The sequence below is a fragment of the Oryctolagus cuniculus genome, chromosome 9 (genome assembly GCF_051225735.1).
Source record: "Oryctolagus cuniculus isolate XC-2025 breed Fujian yellow rabbit chromosome 9, ASM5122573v1, whole genome shotgun sequence".
Lineage (NCBI taxonomy): Eukaryota > Metazoa > Chordata > Mammalia > Lagomorpha > Leporidae > Oryctolagus > Oryctolagus cuniculus.
The window spans coordinates 67,990,859-68,010,098 of NC_142875.1; the positions used below are offsets into that span (position 1 = coordinate 67,990,859).

At 39.9% G+C, this 19,240-nt stretch overlaps 1 protein-coding gene across 1 annotated transcript in view; it reads right to left on the reverse strand.

Moving 5' to 3' along the window:
- LOC108175444 (phosphatidylinositol 3,4,5-trisphosphate 3-phosphatase TPTE2) overlaps positions 1-19,240 on the reverse strand; it is a 113,308-nt gene that overhangs the window by 37,350 nt on the left and 56,718 nt on the right. The window contains exons 8-15 of the mRNA XM_089303303.1: positions 15,938-15,991; positions 12,667-12,717; positions 11,304-11,459; positions 4,088-4,207; positions 2,645-2,744; positions 2,457-2,520; positions 1,327-1,391; positions 537-597 (exon numbers count right to left, since the gene is read on the reverse strand). Of these exons, the coding sequence (XP_089159429.1) occupies positions 537-597; positions 1,327-1,391; positions 2,457-2,520; positions 2,645-2,744; positions 4,088-4,207; positions 11,304-11,459; positions 12,667-12,717; positions 15,938-15,991 (671 nt within the window). The remainder of the gene's footprint in view (positions 1-536; positions 598-1,326; positions 1,392-2,456; positions 2,521-2,644; positions 2,745-4,087; positions 4,208-11,303; positions 11,460-12,666; positions 12,718-15,937; positions 15,992-19,240) is intronic.

Here is a 19,240-nt window from a genome sequence, read left to right on the forward strand (position 1 = left end):
AATGAATTTTTCTCTTTCTTCCTTCTCTCCTTCCTTTCTTCCTTCCTTCCTTCCTTTCTTCCTTCCTTCCCTCCTTTCTTCCTTCCTTCCCTCCTTTCTTCCTTCCTTCCTTCCTTTCTTTCTTTCTTTCTGCCTTTCAAATAAATGAATTTTTCCCTTCCTTCCTTCCTTCCTTCCTTCCTTCCTTCCTTCCTTCCTTCCTTTCTTTCTTTCTTTTCTTTCCTCTATGCAATCTGCCAGAGGAAAATAGAAAGTCTTCTTAACCCTGAAACCACTGGAGTGGACCATCCCTAAAATGGTTCACCTCAACTTCTGCCTCCTAGGTTCTAACAGGCCTGCTTCTGTTGAAGGGCACTCTGTGCTGCTGAGCTCAATCTTCCTATTAAATGAACCTAAGAAAGATCAATAATTTTGAACTCACTCTCCTCACTGCCACCAAATGCTTATGATTTAATCACATGTAGAAATGAAATTTTCGTCCAATATACAGAATTGCTTTCTATCTATAGTAGCAAAATATCAAGTCATGTACATACTGCATAGATTGTAGACTCGGTAGTGGTTTGGATGTTTGGTATCCAGGAACCTCACAACTTCCTAAAAGAGACAGACACATATCTTACTATCCAGCATAACCTAGGAATGACCTAGGAGTTAGTTGCAGGAACACAATGTCTGTTACTTCTGTTTGTCTCTCACTCATGCTTTCTAGGGGATATTCATAGAATATGAAGGTACATGCAGTCCAAGTCATGTCTAAGCCATGGATGGTTTTCAGACAGTTCACCAAATGTGCCTGGCTACTCAAATTATTCTCTACTCTAAATGTGCATTGTTTACTGCCACCAGAGGAGGAAATTAGCTGATTAGCCAGCTTTATTTTATGTATTGTCCAAATAATTAATTTCCAGTTGACATATAGTTCTTATTTAATTCTGATTCTGAATAGATATCTTTTAGATAACATTCTGATTATTATGGAATAACTAAGAATTACATAAAAATGCAAAAGTACATAGTATTATTGTGTGTATACATGAAAGAAAAAGATAAATTCTATCAAATTTTAGATAAGTCATGGCAATATGGAGATATTTGATTCATTTCTTTTAAAAATGAATATATATTTGTGTATATGTAATTTTAAAAATAAATAATAGCTGTTACTTAAAATACAGCGAAAATACATGATATCAATCCATTATGATATTTTACCTTAGAGAGTAAGATTTCAGAGGAATACTAACAAACCTGGGTCAACAGTAAACTGTGACTCCACATCTGTGTACGCAGAGAAATGAGTATTTACTAGATAAATACTCTTACCTTAATTGGATTCCTGTAGAAAGACTGTTTACCAGAAGATGGAAATGACATGGCGATTATGCGATCTGAAAGTCAAAATAGTCATTGTTATGAATGTGATTAAGGATGTGAAATAATACATGAAAATTCATTTTAAGTATATTTAGATACTTTTTTAATAGAAAAGAACTTTCAATGGGTTAGCCTAGTGGTATATTGGGGTAAGCGGCTTCCTGTGAGGCTGACATCGTATATGAGTGTCAGTTTGAATCCCAGCTGCCCCACTGCTGATCCAGCCCCCTACTAATGCATCTGGGAAAGCAGCAGAAGATAGCACAAATACATGATCTTTTGCCATCCATGTGGGAGACCCAGATGTAGCTCCTGGCTCCTGGCCTGGCCCAGCCCCAGCCAATGCAGCCAACTTGGGAGTGAACCAGTGAATGGAAGATATTTCTCTTTCTCTCCCTCTTTCTCCTCCTCTCTCTTTTCCTCTCCCTCTCTCTGTAACTCTACCTTTCAAATACAATAATGGAAACTTTGAAAAAACAATTCAAGATTGAGGTTCACAGAAAAAAGCTAACCCAGACTCAGGATAATCAAGAGAATATACTAAATCATCCAAGGTAATGACCAATAAACTGTCATGGCGAGCTAAGACTCAGTTGATTCTAATAATATGCCAGAGCACCCTGTGAAGCACCAGAGGAAAACTGAGAGGTCTGGGTTCCAGTGATGGTGGGAATTTCCAGGGTTTCAACACTCCTGACTCAAAAGACTTAAGACCTACAAAGCAGTGGCCTCCATCTCTGGGGTTCTAGGAAGAAAAGAGGACTCTCTGGAATCTGTAAGACCCAAGAGAACTATCAGAACTCAATAAATTCTCAAGAAACTCAAATGGCATCAGAAGAAATCATTCAACTTTCTGTACAGCAGTCAAGTATCCCTGATTTGGTATGATATGGTGATCTTCTATTGTGAGAATTAAACTACGGATATGTCATACCACACAACTGGCATATGTGTTTGTGGGGAAAAGAAAAACTGGGAAGAAAATGGCTTAGAAAGGGTAAAAGAAAAAGAAAAATTTAATTGCACACAAGAAAAATAGGACATTAATGTAAGTAAATTGACAGCTAAGCTTCACAAACCAGTTACGTAAGTGAGATCCAGGTCAAATCCATCTCTGTTGTATCTCCTTTTGTTTCCTGAAACCTGAGAGTTCAAAACAGTCATTAACTTATTTGTAAAACACAAATCAACTTAGAGGTAGAGAACATTATGCAGGTATCTACAACCCTTGCCATTATGTCCCCAAACTCATGTTTTGCCCACTCACCAATCTTCTGGTCAGCTTTTCAAGTTGTCTTTTTTGGTAAGCCAGATGGAAAACTCTTACCAAAATTAAGAGGCGTAGAGGTCGAAGCAGAACAGCCAGCCTAACAAACATTTAAAAGATCAATGTTTTGTTTCAGAAACAGGATTTTATCAGGATGGACAAAGTCTGGAGCAGTGGTTCTTAACCAGGGGAACGTATGCCACCTACTCCTGGCCACCCACCTAGGGGAACCTCGCATTGGCTGGAGACATTTTGGATTGTCACAGCTGCTGGTATGGGGTGCTACTCACATCTAGTGGATAAAAGCCAGGATTGCTACCAAATACCATACAATGAATAAAATTGTCCTCTTCCCCATAACAAAGAATTATCTGACTTAAAATGCCCATAATGATAAGTTGAGAAATTCAGCCTAGAAAAATAGTAATAAGTTCTTAGAATTTGTTTATTCAACATTTACAGTTTAAGAAATATTCAAGTTTTCCCCATCAAAACAAACTTACTATTCAACAGTGTTATTCTCCTCAGTAACATAGGTTCACTACCACTGCTAATGAACGTCAGGCAGATAGCAGATTGACACCCTTCCCAAGTGCGCTAGCTGGGAACTGATCTTCTGGACTAGTACTTCTCTAACTTGGGCACACATAAATGCATCATCTGGAAGAGCTTGTTTAAAGATAGACTGCTTGGGTGCCAGAGCCACAGATTTAGTAGGTGTGGAATGGGGATCAAGGTGTTTTTCTCCTAGCATTTCTAGTAAGCCCTCAAGTAATGCTCAGGTTGCTTATAGAGGACCACATTCGCTCATGCTATTTTCTTCTATTAAATTCTATTTAAGCTGTAAAATGTTCATATGTTTCAAATATACAGATTTAGGAATATGGTGGCACTTTCCTCCCACCCCTCCCTCCACAGCTTGTTATTTTCAAACAACTCCAAAGCCTAACACATAACACAGTTAATTGGGTCTGAACTGAAGCCTTATCAAAGCTGGAGTATAGAAGAAAGCCAGCTATTTGACTAATGGATAAGCCTGGTGAGCTCCCGCCTACTATATGTGCATCCCAAATCATATTTGCTTCTTTTCCTCATTGCTCCAGTAAAAAAGAAAAATTCCTAATCCTGAACGGTTCTAACTTTGCCTCAACTTTCCTCATTTCTATGATAACTGTGCTGCAAAACCACCTCTGCATTGCTATCCATATCACTTCTGGGTTTTCTGTTTTGTTTGCTGTTGTTTAAGACTCATGATTAAAGTCATTTGAATTTTGCCTATGCTAAAATCAAAGGTTTGAAGTATGTGGAAATTTATCTAAGATTTCATTTTTAAGTAGCTTATTTAGTACAGAATCAGAATATTCCAAGTTAAAAAGACTATATGGAATAAATGCTACAGAAAATACAAAAAAATTTAAAAACTGAGAGATATATGTTTCATACCTTGGTATGTCTTTCAGAATTCTTAGGTCAAAAAAGAAGTAAATGGTATCAATCACGAGAGTTATTGCAATAATGACAGTATCTAAGGTGTTAAATAGATCAGAAAAATATTGCTTCCTCCTGCAATATAAAAAAATAGTTTGTCCCTCACAAGGGAAGATAGGAATATATTTAAAGTGCATATTATTTGACTCATTCCAATTAAGCAATCTACTTTCAATAATTATTTAAAATGTAAGTTCTAGTTTCAATTTCGATAAAAATGAAATGTGAATGGCAATTTTACATACAGAAAATTTATATTCATTATGAGATTTGTATATATAACTAAAGCTTTAATATGGCAGTTTCAGTGTAGTAACAGATGGAGGAGAACCACAGAATAAGAGGCAAGCATTGATTTCATGTAGGTGACAGAAGAAATGTGGGGTGTTGGGCAATGGAAGGTGAATATTTCACAGCATTAGAGCACCTGGAGCTGTGAGGAGTTATAACAGAGAAGCTTATGAGAGAAAGAAGCATCACTATTTAGACCAGCAAACTCATGGTCTGGCTCTGAACCGACACTGGAATACCTGCAGGCTTGTGTAGCCTCCTTTAGGCAAAGATGAACTCCATCCACCACAACTTCTTTCTCAAAGTGGCTCCTTCAGACATGGGCACTTGTTCTCCAGGGAATGCTTCTTCTGAGTCAAGGAGGCCCCTTTCAGGGACTGAGAAACCTGACTTTGGGCAACTATGCTTAGTTCAATGGCATGAGGATGGGGAGTCAACAGAGAGGAGACATACTGCCTTCTGAGATCCTCTGGATGAAAGGAGGCTGGAGAACTTAGTCCTTGACTCCCCTATTGGTCATGTCCAAGGCTTGCCTCATACCACACACTTTCTCAGAAAGCTGGCAGAGAAAAAGTGACCGCTGCTTCACTGCCCTCTAATGGGAAGAGCATGCTTCATGTCTCCGCTTCACCTCACTAAAATTATTTTTTTAGAGATTATTTACATGAAGGGCAGATATATATATATATATATATATATATATATATATATATAGAGAGAGAGAGAGAGAGAGAATCTGCTGATTCACTCCCCAAATGGCCCAACCTGCTACGGCTCTGACAGGCCAGAGCCAGGAGCTTCATTCAGGTCTCCCTCATGAGTGCAGTGGCCTACGGACTTGGGCCATCTTCCACTGCTGTCCCAGGTGCATTAGCATGGAACTGTATTGGAAGTAGAGCAGCAGGAACTCTAACTGCTTGCCATATGGGATGCTGGTACTGCACTTGGCAGCTTAACCCACTGCACCACAGTACCGACTCCAAAAATTTCATTCTGAGATAAGACACAGAGTTATTTATTATTTATTATATAGTACTTAGTATACTGTTAAATGTCGATTATAATTCAATTATTTTTTAAAAATATTCATTTTTTTGAATGGCAGAATGACAAAGACACAGTGACAGAGAAACAGGGACATTAACAGAGAGACAGAGAGAGAATGTCTCATCTTCTGGTTCACTCCCCAAATGACGGCAATGGCTAGGGGTGGGCCAGGCCAAAGACAGTAGCCAGGAACTCTATCCAAGTCTTTCATGTAAGGGCAGGGTCCAAATACTTGGGCCATCTTCCACTGCTTTCATAGAAGTATAAGCCGAGAGCTGGATAAGAAGTGGAACAGCTGGGACTTGAACTGTTGCTCTGAAATGGGATGCTGGCATTGTAATGTGGCAATCTAGCTCACTCAGTCACAGTGCCAGCAACATGAGTCAACTCTTTTTTTTACATTTATTCATTTATTTTAAAAGCAGGGTTACAGAGAAGCAGAGAGAGAGAGGGAGAGAGAGAGAGAGAGAGAGAGGGAGAGAGGTCTTCTATCCACTGGCTCACTTCCCAGTTGGCCACAATAGCCAGAGCTACGCCAATCTGAAGTCAGAGGTCAGGAGCTTCTTGTTGGTCTCCAACACAGGTCTTCCACTGTTTGCCCAGGCCATAGCAGAGAGCTGGATCGGAAGTGGAGTAGCCAGGACAAGAACCGGTACCCATATGGGATCAGCACTGAAGGAGGCAGATTTACCCACTACACCACAGTGCTGGTCCCATGACTCAACTCTTAATAAAAGTATCAATATTTGTACTCATATATGTATTCTTATTTCTTTTTGAATATTTTGTTATTTTAATTGTACATATTTATATTTACTTTGATAAGTTGATACATGTTTTTAATGTGTGATTATAAAATCAGCTTAGGTAGAATTTTACCTCCTTAAACATCTTTTCCAAATCTTTATTATTATCATTATTATTATTTATTTGACAGATAGAGTTAGACAGTGAGAGACAGAGAGACAGAGAGAAAGGTCTTCCTTCCATTGGTTCACCCCCCAAGTGGCCGCTACTGCTGGAGCTACAATAATCTGAAGCCAGGAGCCATGTATTTCTTCCTGGTCTTCCATGTGGGTGCAGGTGCAGAAGCACTCTCTCTCTCCCTCTTTCTCTCTCTCCCTCTCTCTCCCTCTCTCTCTTGCTCTCTCTCTCTCTTCACTGCCTCTCCTTCTCTCTCTGTTTAACTCTGAATTTCAAATAAATAAATAAATCTTTAAAGAAAGAAATTGATAGGGGGGCCGGTGCCACGGCTCAATAGGCTAATCCTCTACCTTGCGGTGCCGGCACACCGGGTTCTAGTTCCGGTCGGGGCACCGGATTCTGTCCCGGTTGCCCCTCTTCCAGGCCAGCTCTCTGCTGTGGCCAGGGAGTGCAGTGGAGGATGGCCCAAGTGCTTGGGCCCTGCACTCCATGGGAGACCAGGATAAGTACCTGGCTCCTGCCATCGGATCAGCGCGGTGCGCCGGCCGCGGAGGCCATTGGAGGGTGAACCAACAGCAAAAGGAAGACCTTTCTCTCTGCCTCTCTCTCACTGTCCACTCTGCCTGTCAAAACAAGAAAGAAAGAAAGAAAGAAAGAAAGAAAGAAAGAAAGAAAGAAAGAAAGAAAGAAAGAAAGAAGGAAGGAAGGAAGGAAGGAAGGAAGGAAGGAAGGAAGGAAGGAAGGAAGGAAGGAAGGAAGGAAGGAAGGAAGGAAGGAAAGAAAGAAAGAAAGAAAGAAAGAAAGAAAGAAAGAAAGAAAGAAAGAAAGAAATTGATAGGATATCATTCTTTCTTATGGCTGAATAATTTGCCATTGTGTATATATGTCACATTTTCTTTTTTTATGCATACATTTATGGGCACCTAGGTTGATTTCACATCTTGGTATTGTGAATAATGCAGCAATAAACATGAGATTGCAGGTGTTTTTATGACATGCTGAATTACTTTTCTTTGAATTTGTGAAGTGAGATAACTGGATCATATGGTGTGGTACATATATTATTTTAAATATCTATTTATTCACTTATTTATTTTAAAGACAGAAATAGAGAGAGGGAGAGGGAGAGATCTCCCATCTGCTGATTCACTCACTCCCAAAATGCCTACAACAACTGGGATTGGGCCAGCTCAATGCTAGGAGTCAGGAATTCAATCCAGGTCTCTTCTGTGGATGGCAGGGACTCACGTGCTTGAGTAATCACTTACTTCCTCCCAGGAAGCACATTAGTGGGAAGCTGGTTTGAAGTGTGGAGCTGGGACTTGAACACAGGCACTCTGGTGTGGATGTAGGTGTGTGAAGCAGTGGCTTAACCCACTGTGCCAGGACTTGCCCCCAGGTATATCTGTTTTATTTTCTTGAGGAGCCTCCACACCTGCTGTACTAATTTACATTCCCTTCAACAGGGTATATGAATTGCTTTTTCCCACATCCTGACCAGCCTTTATGGGTTTTTTGTCTTTTTGGTAATAGCCTTTCTAACTGGGATGAGATAATATCTCATAGTTTTAATTTGTATTAACTGATGAGATTGAGAAATTTTTCATAAATTTAGCCATTTGAATTTCTTCTTTTGAGAAATGTCTAAATGTATCATTTTCACATTTTAAAATTAGATTTTTTGAGGCCAGCATTGTGGCATAATGGGTTAAACCACTGCCTACAATGCTGGCATCCCATATGGTCACCAGTTCGCATTTGGGCTGCTCCACTTCCAATCTAGCTCCCTGTTAATGTGAAGTGGAGAATGATCCAACTGCTTTGGCCCCTGAACCCATGTGGGAGACAGATCAAGCTCCTGGCTCCTGGCTTTGGCTTGGTCCAGACTTGGCCATTATGGCCACTTGAGGAATGAACCAGTAAATGGAAGATCTCTCTCTCACACTCTCTCTCTCTCTCTCTGACTCTCACTTTATCTCTCCACAACTCTTTCAAACATATAAATTTTTTTGGAAATGTGAATTTTTCTATAGACATCTTTTAGTTCTTTACATATTCTGTATATGAATCCTCTGTCAGATATATAGTTTACGAATATTTCTCCTATTTTGTAGTTTGTCTATTCACTGTGTTTATTGTTTCTTTGGCCATGCAGATGCCTTTTAGTTCAATGAAATCCCATTTGTCTATTTTTGCTTTTTGTTCATTGTACTTTTGTGGTCTTATCCAAAAACCCATTGCTTATATTGATGCCTTTATGTGTTTCTCCTATGTTTTCTTCTAGATGTTTCACAGTATCAGGCCTTATATTTAGGTTGATCTATATTGAGTTGATATATGTATAGGGTGAGAGGTAGGGAAGGGTGATGTTTTAATCTTCTGTCTATGGATATTCAGCTTTCCCACCATCATTATAGAGGACATTGTCCTTTTTCCATGGTATATTTTTCGTGACTAAGTTGAGAATCTGTTGGTTATGGATGTGTGGATTTATTTCTGGGATCTCTACTCTGTTTCATTGTTCTATGTGTCCTTATGCCAATACCATGATATTTTGGTTACTATCACTTGATAACATGTTTGTGTTGCTTCAAGCTTCGTTCTTTTTGTTCAGGATTACTTTGGCTATTTGGGGTCTTTCGTGCTTTTGTGTGAATTTTAGGATTTTTTTCTAGTTATGTAAAGAATAATTGTATTGAATCTGTAAATTGCATTGAGTAATGTGGACATTTTAACAATCCTAATTCTTCCAATCCACAAACATGGGACCTCATTCCATCTGTATGTGTATGTATTCTTCAATTTCTTTTATCAATGTTTTGTGATTTTCATTGTAGAGGTTTTTCTAATCTTTGTTTAAATTTATTCCATGATGCTTTTTAAAAATTGGATATTGTGAATGAGACTGCTTTTATGATTTCCTTCTCAGCAAGATCCTTACAGGTATGTAACAAGGCTGCCAGTGCCATTGTGGTGCAGCAGGTTAAGCCACCACTTGGGACACCCACATTCCATATTGGAGTGCCTGGTTTGAATCCCAGCTACTCTGCTTCTGATGCAGCTTCCTAATAATGTGTCTGGGAAGGCAGCAGATGATAGCTCAAATACTTAGGCCCCTATCACCCATGTGGGAGACCAAGATGGAGTTCCTGGATTCTGGCTTCAGCCTGGCCTAGACCTGGCCTAGACCTGGCCTAGACATGGCCTAGACATGGCTGTTGGGGTAGTGAACCAGCAGGTGGAAGATCTTTCTCTCTGTCTCTGCTTTTTGCTCTTTCACTCTGCTTTTTAGATAAATAAAACTTTTTAAATGCTATTCATTTTTCTAGGTTGATTTGGTGTACTCCAACATTACTGAATTTATTATTTCTTTTTTTAAAAAGATTTATTTATTTATTTGAAAGTTAGAGTTACACAGAGAGAGAAGGAGGGACAGAGAGAGAGAGAGAGAGGTCTTCCATCTGCTGGTTTACTTCCCAATTGGCCGTGACAGCTAGAGCTATGCCAATCCAAAGCCAAGATCCAGGAGCTTCTTCCAGGTCTCTACATGGGTGCAGGGGCCCAAGGACTTGGGCCATCTACTACTGCTTTCCCAGGCCATAGCAGAGAGCTGGATCAGAAATGAAGCAGCCAGAACTCAAACCAGCACCCATATGGGATGCCAGCATTGCAAGCGGTGGTTTTAACCACTATGCCACAGCGCCAGCCCCATCTGTTTATTATTTCTAACATTCTTTTGGTGGGATATTTAGGTGTTTCTGTACATTGAATTATATCATCTATAAATATGTATAATTTGACTTCCCCTTCCTATATGCCTTTTTTTTTTTTTTGACAGGCAGAGTGGACAGTGAGAGAGAGACAGAGAGAAAGGTCTTCCTTTGCCATTGGTTCACCCTCCAATGGCCACCGCGGCTGGCACGCTGCGACCGGTGCACCGCACTGATCCAATGGCAGGAGCCAGGTACGTCTCCCATGGGGTGCAGGGCCCAAGCACTTGGGCCATCCTCCACTGCACTCCCGGGCCACAGCAGAGAGCTGGCCTGGAAGAGGGGCAACCAGGACAGAATCTGGCGCCCCAACCGGGACTAGAACCCGGTGTGCCGGCGCCGCAAGGCGGAGGATTAGCCTAGTGAGCCGCGGCACCGGCTCCCTATATGCCTTTTAGTTTTTTCTCTTGCCTAATAAATCTGGCCAAAGCTTCCAGTGTGGTAGTGAATATAAGTACTGAGAGAGGACATTACATTGTGTCATTCTGGATCTTAGAGGAATGGCTTTCAGCTTTTCCCCATTCAGTGCAATATTGGCTATCAGTTTTTCATCTATAGCCTTTATTACTGAGGTACATTCTTCATATACCTAATTTGTTCAGAGTTTTCATTATGAATTGGTTGGATTTTACTGAGTGTTTTTTCTGTATCTATTAAGATCATCAGGATTTTATCCATTACTTTGATGTGGTATATAATTGATTGACGTTGTTTCCATCATCCTTGCATCCCCAGGATAAATCCCATTTGATCATGATGAATGATCCTTTTGATGTGCTGCTGGATTCAACTTATTCATATTTTGTTGGGAATTTTTGTTATCTATATTCAGCACATGTTCCCCCTGTTAATGTGCATATTGACACATCAGCTGCCCGGTCCTATTTTGCATTCTCTTTAAGCTTTATCTGCCATAGAAGCTTCTAGAATGCACTGTTGGAGAATATATATTATTAACATGCAATCAATGAAAAACTGGGATTAGAATTATTATTTCTGTATGGGCTGTGCCTTCCAGGAGAATGATTCTGATAAAGAGGGACAAATTTGTTTGGACTAACCTACTAATTATTTTGGGATATGTCTTACGATAATATAAAATTATTTTGTGTGCTAAGAAAAAAAGGAATCAAACTTACCCCTCAACATATATTCTGAGTAGAACATCAAAGAGAAAAAAGAATGCAATAGCCAAAGAAGTTGAACGAAATTCCAAAACCATTGTGTTATCATTGAAAAGTACATCTGACACAATGAGAAATATGTCCACAAATATGAGTAGAATTCCAAATATTCTATAATAAACAAAATGTAAATAATGATTATGCAGATAAAGATATTTTTGTTCTACAGTTAGACTATATTTAGTTTAACAATATGTAATTATTTAGGATTAAGCTGTCAGATTAAAAGGAGGACTATGCTGCCTCAGAATCTCAAAAATATTACTCGGTTTTCACCCAACCAAAGCAGTAGCTGGTGAATAAAATTCTCACCAGCCCATTTTACAACATGTTATTTTGTCTTTTTATAGGATGCATATCAGACTAACTCCTCAAGACACAGCAGGAAAACAATATTAGAATTATATGTCTCTGTTTGTAAATTATGCTTGTAATTTGAGAATTTCATAAGGAGTAGCTATGAAGTTCCCATAAAATTTAAACCTTATTAATCTGGAGAATATTTAAGAATTTGGTAATAAAAACTAATTTCTGGGCATACTTAACATTAATGTCTTCAAAGATGAACTTTGACTAGTAAGATTATTTTATCAGTATTTTTTTCAACAAGTACATGATTACATATTCATGGGTACTTCTGACCCAGTAATTCTCACATAAGAAATAATTCAATTCTATCAGTATTTTGATTGTTGAACTTTAAAGTGCCTCCTATGTCTTTTTCTTATAAATTCTAAACACATTCTTTAGAAATTGATTATGTTTTAGTAGTATGTGAAGTTGAATTAATCTTCAATGTACTTTGTGATAATTCCAACTTAAATGAGAATATTAATTTAAAAGGAATTATATTGTATTAATCTGTATGAAGTCTTCCTCTCCTCTTTGTACAGAAGAGGAACTAGTAAAATGGTTCCAAAATTAAAAAGTAATTCTAGTGTGTATGGTATTTAACAAAATGCTCTATGGAATTTTATCTTGTATGCTTCATTATTTTCACTTTTACAGAAAGAAAAACTTACCAGTATATTACTGTTAGATTTAGGCAAATACTAGTTCTTTGCAAGTCCTGATGTCTAGCTTAAGCCAGAATTCCAAGACAAATTAGATTGCATAAAAGCAAAGCACATGGTATATTTAACAACATTTTTTTAAAAAAACACATATAGTTTATGAGTGCTTTAATGCGGCAATAGCATAGTTATTTAACAACTTATTAATGGTAAAATATTTTTGTTTTGTTTACATATAATTTTCCATTAGAATAATGATATTAAATGTCATACATATTTAATTACATTCTTTTTAAAAGTATCACCTGAATGCAAAGGATGATACAATTAAGCGAGCAATGTTCTTTATCCTGCTGCTGCAAAAAAGAAGGAAATACACAATCAATCACAGATTTCCATTAAAATACATTATGATTTTAATTCAGGAAGGCACTTCGAACAATTTTACAAGAAAAATTTTCAGAAGTTGTAAAACAAAGTCCATTTTGCTAATAACTGAAATGTGTTTAGCTTTCTGCAGCATCAGGTTTTGTGTGTGAGTAGAACACCAAGCTTTGGATATTTAGTAACATTGCCCTTAGGTATAAAGCCCTGACTCTAACTAAATGGTAATATTAAATGTGGGGACATCAACTAATGCACATAGTATGGACAAGAAAAGAGTGGTAAGATAGAACTATTTTCTTACATCAACTCTTCCATGAATGAGCTAGGGCATTGTGGGCAGGTCACCAGATTCAGGATAGACCTCAGGATCCACAGCAGTAAGAGATTTCAGGGATGGGCATCAGGAATAAATGGTATTCTTATCCCATAATGTTCATTTGTTGCTACTGGATTTCCAGTGAACAGATAATCATTAATGAGAGCTACAGTTGGAGTTGCAAATGTACTTTGGAGGTAAGGAAGTTAGGCACGTATTTCCAAGGAAAAATGTCCTAAAGACTGAGCACCTTCCATTCATGACAGGAACAAAAGCCTGGTTGATGTAGTCTCTAGTGATGCTTCATTTTACCACATGGCTACAGACAAGGTAACTACTGGGGACCGATTTCCTACCCTGCTGAAACCTCCAATGCAAGACTCAAATTCCATCCCAAGTGGAATCAATCACAACACAGCTCTGACAGCCTGTGCCCAAAACTGGAGAATGGAGACAACAGATACCGAGTAGACCTTAGGACATGGATGAATGTTGTTAGGGTAACCTTAATTATAAGAAAGCTCCAATACTTTTAATATCCCCTTAATCTACCTGCACCCACCTTTTCCACTCAGGCTTAAAAAGCTAAGACTTAGGTAGATGGGCAACTGAATGATTAAAGAAGTAAAATTTACCTTGAGGTAGGCATCCTCTTATTACAAGCCCTTTCTGACTCCTGCAGTGCACTGGATCTCCAGGAAGCAAAGAATTGTTACAACCCTGAAATTGCTTAACAGTGTGGCCACAGAGAACCATGCTTGACAGAAACATGGAGGCACAAAGGAGTAGCTTGGAATGACACTAGCCTCTCTATTCTTTTTCTGCATCTTTTCAAAACTATCCAGAGTAAATATACAATTCAGACTATTTTGTTCTTATCAAAATATGCAATTTAAGTGCAGCTTCAAACAGTGTTGGAGGGAATGCAAATCGGATGCAAAATATGATGAATATTCCTCAAGAAACTAAAAATAGACCTGCCATATGATCTTGCTATCACACCCCTGGGAATATATGCAAGGCAAATGAAATCAGTATATGAAAGAGGTAGCTGGACTCCCATGTTTATAGCAGCTCAATAATTGACAATAGCAAAAACATGGAAGCAACTCAGATATCCATCAAATGGTGACAGATAATGAAACTGTGATGCCATTGTCTTTTAGTAAAATGTTCAGAAAAAGAAAATGTGGGCCGGCACCGTGGTTCACTAGGCAAATCTTCTGCCTTGTGGCGCCGGCACACCGGGTTCTAGTCCCGGTCAGGGCACCGGATTCTGTCCCTGTTGCCCCTCTTCCAGGCCAGCTCTCTGCTGTGGCCCGGGAGTGCAGTGGAGGATGGCCCAAGTGCTTGGGCCCTGCACTCCATGGGAGACCAGGATAAGCACCTGGCTCCTGCCATTGGATCAGCGCGGTGCGCTGGCTGCAGCGCGCCGCCGGCCATTGGAGGGTGAACCAACGGCAAAAGAAAGACCTTTCTCTCTGTCTCTCTCTCTCTCACTGTCCACTCTGCCTGTCAAAAAAAAAAAAAAAAAGAAAGAAAAAAAAAAGAAAAAGAAAATGTGGCATATATGCCTAATGGAGTATCACACAGTCATAACAAAGAATGAAATCCTGACATTTGGAACAAGTGGATAGGACTGGAGATCATTAGATTATGTGAAATAAAGCAGACCAAGAAAAACAAATATCACATATTTTCTGTTGTTTGTGGAAGTTAATATACAGGGAGAGTATAAAAATTGTATGGCTGTCATCATTTGGCATATAGTTATTAAATATTGCTTCTCTCATTCATACCATGTACATGACACTATCTCCTTCTTTCTTCACATTTTGATCATGATCATAAATACCTCACTTTGTCATATTAATCTGTTTTCAAGAAAAAATAGTAGGAGCTGGGCTTTGGCACAGCAGGTTAAAGCCCCTGCCTGTAGCACCAGGATCCCATATGGGGGCCAGTTAAAGGCCTGGCTGCTTGAATTCCGATCTGGCTCACTGCCAATGTGCCTAGGATAGCAGTTGAGGATGCCTGCAACCACCTGGAAAACCCAGAGGAAGCTCCGGGCTCCTAGCTTCAGATCTCCTCAATGCTGGCCGATGTGATCATTTGGGAAGTGAACTAGTGAATGAAAGGCCTCTCTCTCTGTTTCTACCTCTCTCTGTGACTCTGTCTCTGAAAGAAATAAAATAAAACTTTTAAAAGAAGAACAAATAGTATATATGTATGTGTATATAATCTCCACATATGAAGTGAATGTGGCAAAATGTTAACAATTAATAAATTTTCAAGCTGAAAAAATAATAAACTTATAAAATAGAAAGGTACCTACAGATAAAAGGAGACTTTAGAAAACAATGTCGGCCGGCGCCGCGGCTCACTAGGCTAATCCTCCGCCTAGCGGCGCTGGCACACCAGGTTCTAGTCCCGGTCGGGGCCCCGGATTCTGTCCCTGTTGCCCCTCTTCCAGGCCAGCTCTCTGCTGTGGCCAGGGAGTGCAGTGGAGGATGGCCCAGGTGCTTGGGCCCTGCACCCGATGGGAGACCAGGAAAAGCACCTGGCTCCTGGCTCCTGCCACCGGATCAGCGCGGTGCGCCGGCCGCAGCACGCTGGCTGCGGCGGCCATTGGAGGTTGAACCAACGGCAAAGGAAGACCTTTCTCTCTGTCTCTCTCTCTCACTGTCCACTCTGCCTGTCAAAAAAAAAAAAAACTATGTCAAAGACATACTGTATTGTCACTGATGCTGCTAATCAGAACTTCTCAAATCTCCATCTCTCTGTGTATGTCTGTGTGTGAGTGTGTGTGTGTGTCTATTTACATGTGTGTTGGTTTACATATACAAATAAGGATTCATTTATAGAGAGCTCACGTTTCATCGATGCCTTCATCAACAGATATTGCTGTTGACTCACTGAAGGTGGTGCTGGAGGATTAAAAATGTGTATATCAGATACAACATAATTTCCTAGATTTTATCTTAGTTCAAGTATTTATAATTACTCATTAACTTATAAACTGGTTTATCTTTAAAAAAACAATTTAAAAAGTTAAACTGTAGACATGTCAAAAAGTTAACAACTACAGATTTAAGTATAGTTGTTTACAGTTGAACCTAACCACAATTTGTAACAGTATTTATTTCAAAATTCACCCTGAGTTTGCAGGTACCTATTTCTCTTGCTCCATCCAATTTCATGATTCTCAAGTACAGTCACCATCTCAATCTCCATGATCATAACATCTCTACAGCCCCTCAGGTAAGGTCAAGCAGACCTGAAGTGGCAGCTCCTTTTAACGTGATGGTGTGTTTGTGGGTAGGCACCAGCCTCACATGGTGGCACAGCTCTGGAGAGTGAAGGATACATCCAGGATGCATTAGCTTTATTCTTTTCTGCTGAGGGCACCTCAGCTGCTGTCATTGCCACTTCCTTGTTCCATCCCGATGGCTTTCTCTGCAGCCTTGGCCTGCTCTAGTAAAGTGTCATACTTTCTGATACTTTCCTAAAGGTTTTGGCTGCTACAAACTAAGGGTGAAGTAAGCAGTAACAAGAGAAGTAGGTGAAGTAAGAAGCAAGAACAAGAGAAGTAGGTGAAGTAAGAAGCAAGAAGACTCCCTTCTCAAACTATCATTATTGTTTTTATATGAAGATTAAAAACAAAGAGTATTACATACTGAAGAAAAGAACATACATACATACATACATACATGAAAAGTATATTAGGAATGGCATGGAAGGAACTCTGTATTCCCATGGATGCTCCTGACAGTGACTATCCCAAATTCTCTCTCTCTCTCTCTCTCTCTCTCTCTCTCTCTCTCACACACACACACACACACACCAGTTCACTTTGTGGGGAGCAACTGGGAGCAACTCGGACTAGACTAAGTTACTGGAATTAAGACTTATTCTATGCATCTGCTCTCCCACAATATGGTGCTGGGAGAGGAGTAAACTTCTACACAGCTGCCTCTCGCCAATTTGATTGACTGAGCTGCAGGAGCTGATCCTGCTCCTGATTGGAGGAGAGCAGTGTACTCGGCGTGTGGGTAGCAGAGTTGGGATTGGTGGAAGAGGACTATAAAGGAGGAGAGAGACAACATGCACCAGGAACATCTAGAGGAACATCTATCTGAAGGAACATCTGAGGGAACATCTGAGCAGCCCCCGAGAGAGCTGGCCGGCGGTGTGCCGCTCCCCCGCGGAAGTGGGGAAAGTGGCTAGGGGGAACTGCCCTTCCACGGAGGTGGAAGGGACGGTAGCCAACCCGGGAAGAACCAGCAGCAAACCCGGGGAGGGCCGAGAAGACAAAAGAACAGCTCAGGATCCTGTGTCGTTCCTCCGCGAAGACGGGGAGCGACACACTTATATTTTATTACCTTGTATTGGTGCATTCACTTGGGGATGTTTTCAAGTCTGACTGGACAGTACTAGAGGATTAAAAAGGTACATAGTAAGATGCCATGTGACTTGCATAATTTGCTGTTTTACTTCAAAATGGTTACAATAACTCTTCAACTTATAAACTGGCTGACCCTTAAAAACTTCATATATAATTTTGGAATAGAATATACCATGTTCCTTAAAAATGATAATTTATATCACTGTATTAAGTACTTTAGTCCTGTCAAAAATGTAATGGTTCAGTATTAAAGTGCAGTTTCTTACTACTGAATCTGAAGCAATGTGTAAAAACCTTCTGTGATGGAATTTATTTGAAATTCAACTTTAGGATGCTTATTGCACCTAAAGCCCTGCTTCCTAAGCCCCTCCTTCACTTTCTTTAATTCATCAGGGTGATCTTGCTTCCCTTTAGACAGGGTCTAGTAGCTGGTAGCATGAGTCAGGGTTCCCTCCAATATGCTGTTATTTTTAGCCTCAGGGTACCTGCCTTACTAGGATGAGGGACACATCCAGGCACCATTACCACCTCCCCTTTCTGCTGAAGATTTATCTGCTCCCTCCCCATTTCTCCAAATATGACCTTTTCCTACTTTCAGCCAGTCCAATAAGGTCTCATACAGAGGATTCTGAAGATATCCTGATAGTTTGGCCAGTGATGCCCAGGGTATGAATAACATGGGGAAGAGGAAGCATTCAACTTGTAACATTTTTCTCTCTTATCCAATCCACCCCAAAAGAAAGGTGCCTACATAGGCTCCTTTTAATTTGGGATTTGGTTTGCTCTTATTTTTATAAGTCCTTAAGATTTCACATTAGATTCTTTATTTGATATCCTTCTTTTTTGAAATATAAGCATTTAAGCACTGATGCCAGATGAAAAGATGGTAGACATGCAACCAGCCATAACATGTTTTCAGAGCACTCAAGAGGTGACTTTTCCAGGGCTGTTAGCTTTTTGTTCCTCTTTTTTGCTTAAAGTTCCTTTGCTCCCTCTTCACTACTCTTTGTTCCAAATAATACTGAGTGCCCCAACCCCCTATGCTTGGCCCACTTTACTAAAATCTCATACACAAAACATTTGAGTTTCCTAAGTGTTTTCCTGTAACTAATGGTGATAATACACTAACAGGAAGAAGCATCTTCCATGATCTATTTTTCTTTTATCCAGTACAATCTTTGAAAGATGGAAATTTACCTACAGATGGTCTAGTGTGAAGGTCTCACTCTCCATTGCTGTGGCTTCTCCTGACTGTGAAGTTCCTATATCTCTTTTTTTAAAGATTTATTTATTTATTTGAAAGTCACAGTTACACAGAGAGAGGAGAGGCAGAAAGAGAAAGGTCCTCCATCCAATGGTTCACTCCCCAGATGGCTGCAACGGCCAGAGCTGTGCAAATCAGAAGCCAGGAGCCAGGAGCCTCTTCCTGGTCTCTCACTTGGGTGCAGGGGCCCAAAGACTCAGGCAACCCTCTACTGCTATCCCAGGCCATAGCAGAGAGCTGGACAGGAAGTGGAGCAGCTGGGTCTCGAACTGGCACCCATATGGGATGCCAGTGCTCAGGCCAGGACGTTAACCCACTGCACTGCAGTACCATCCCCAGTTCCTATATCTCAATCTCCACCTATGTGTGTGTATGTGTGAGTCCATAATCAATGGATGTGTGTGTGTGTGTGTGTGTGTGTGAGATAGAGAGAGTGTGTATGTATGTAGAAGTTATATATCTTATCCATCTATTTGTATTTATTTTTTTCTCAGAAACCTTTTATTT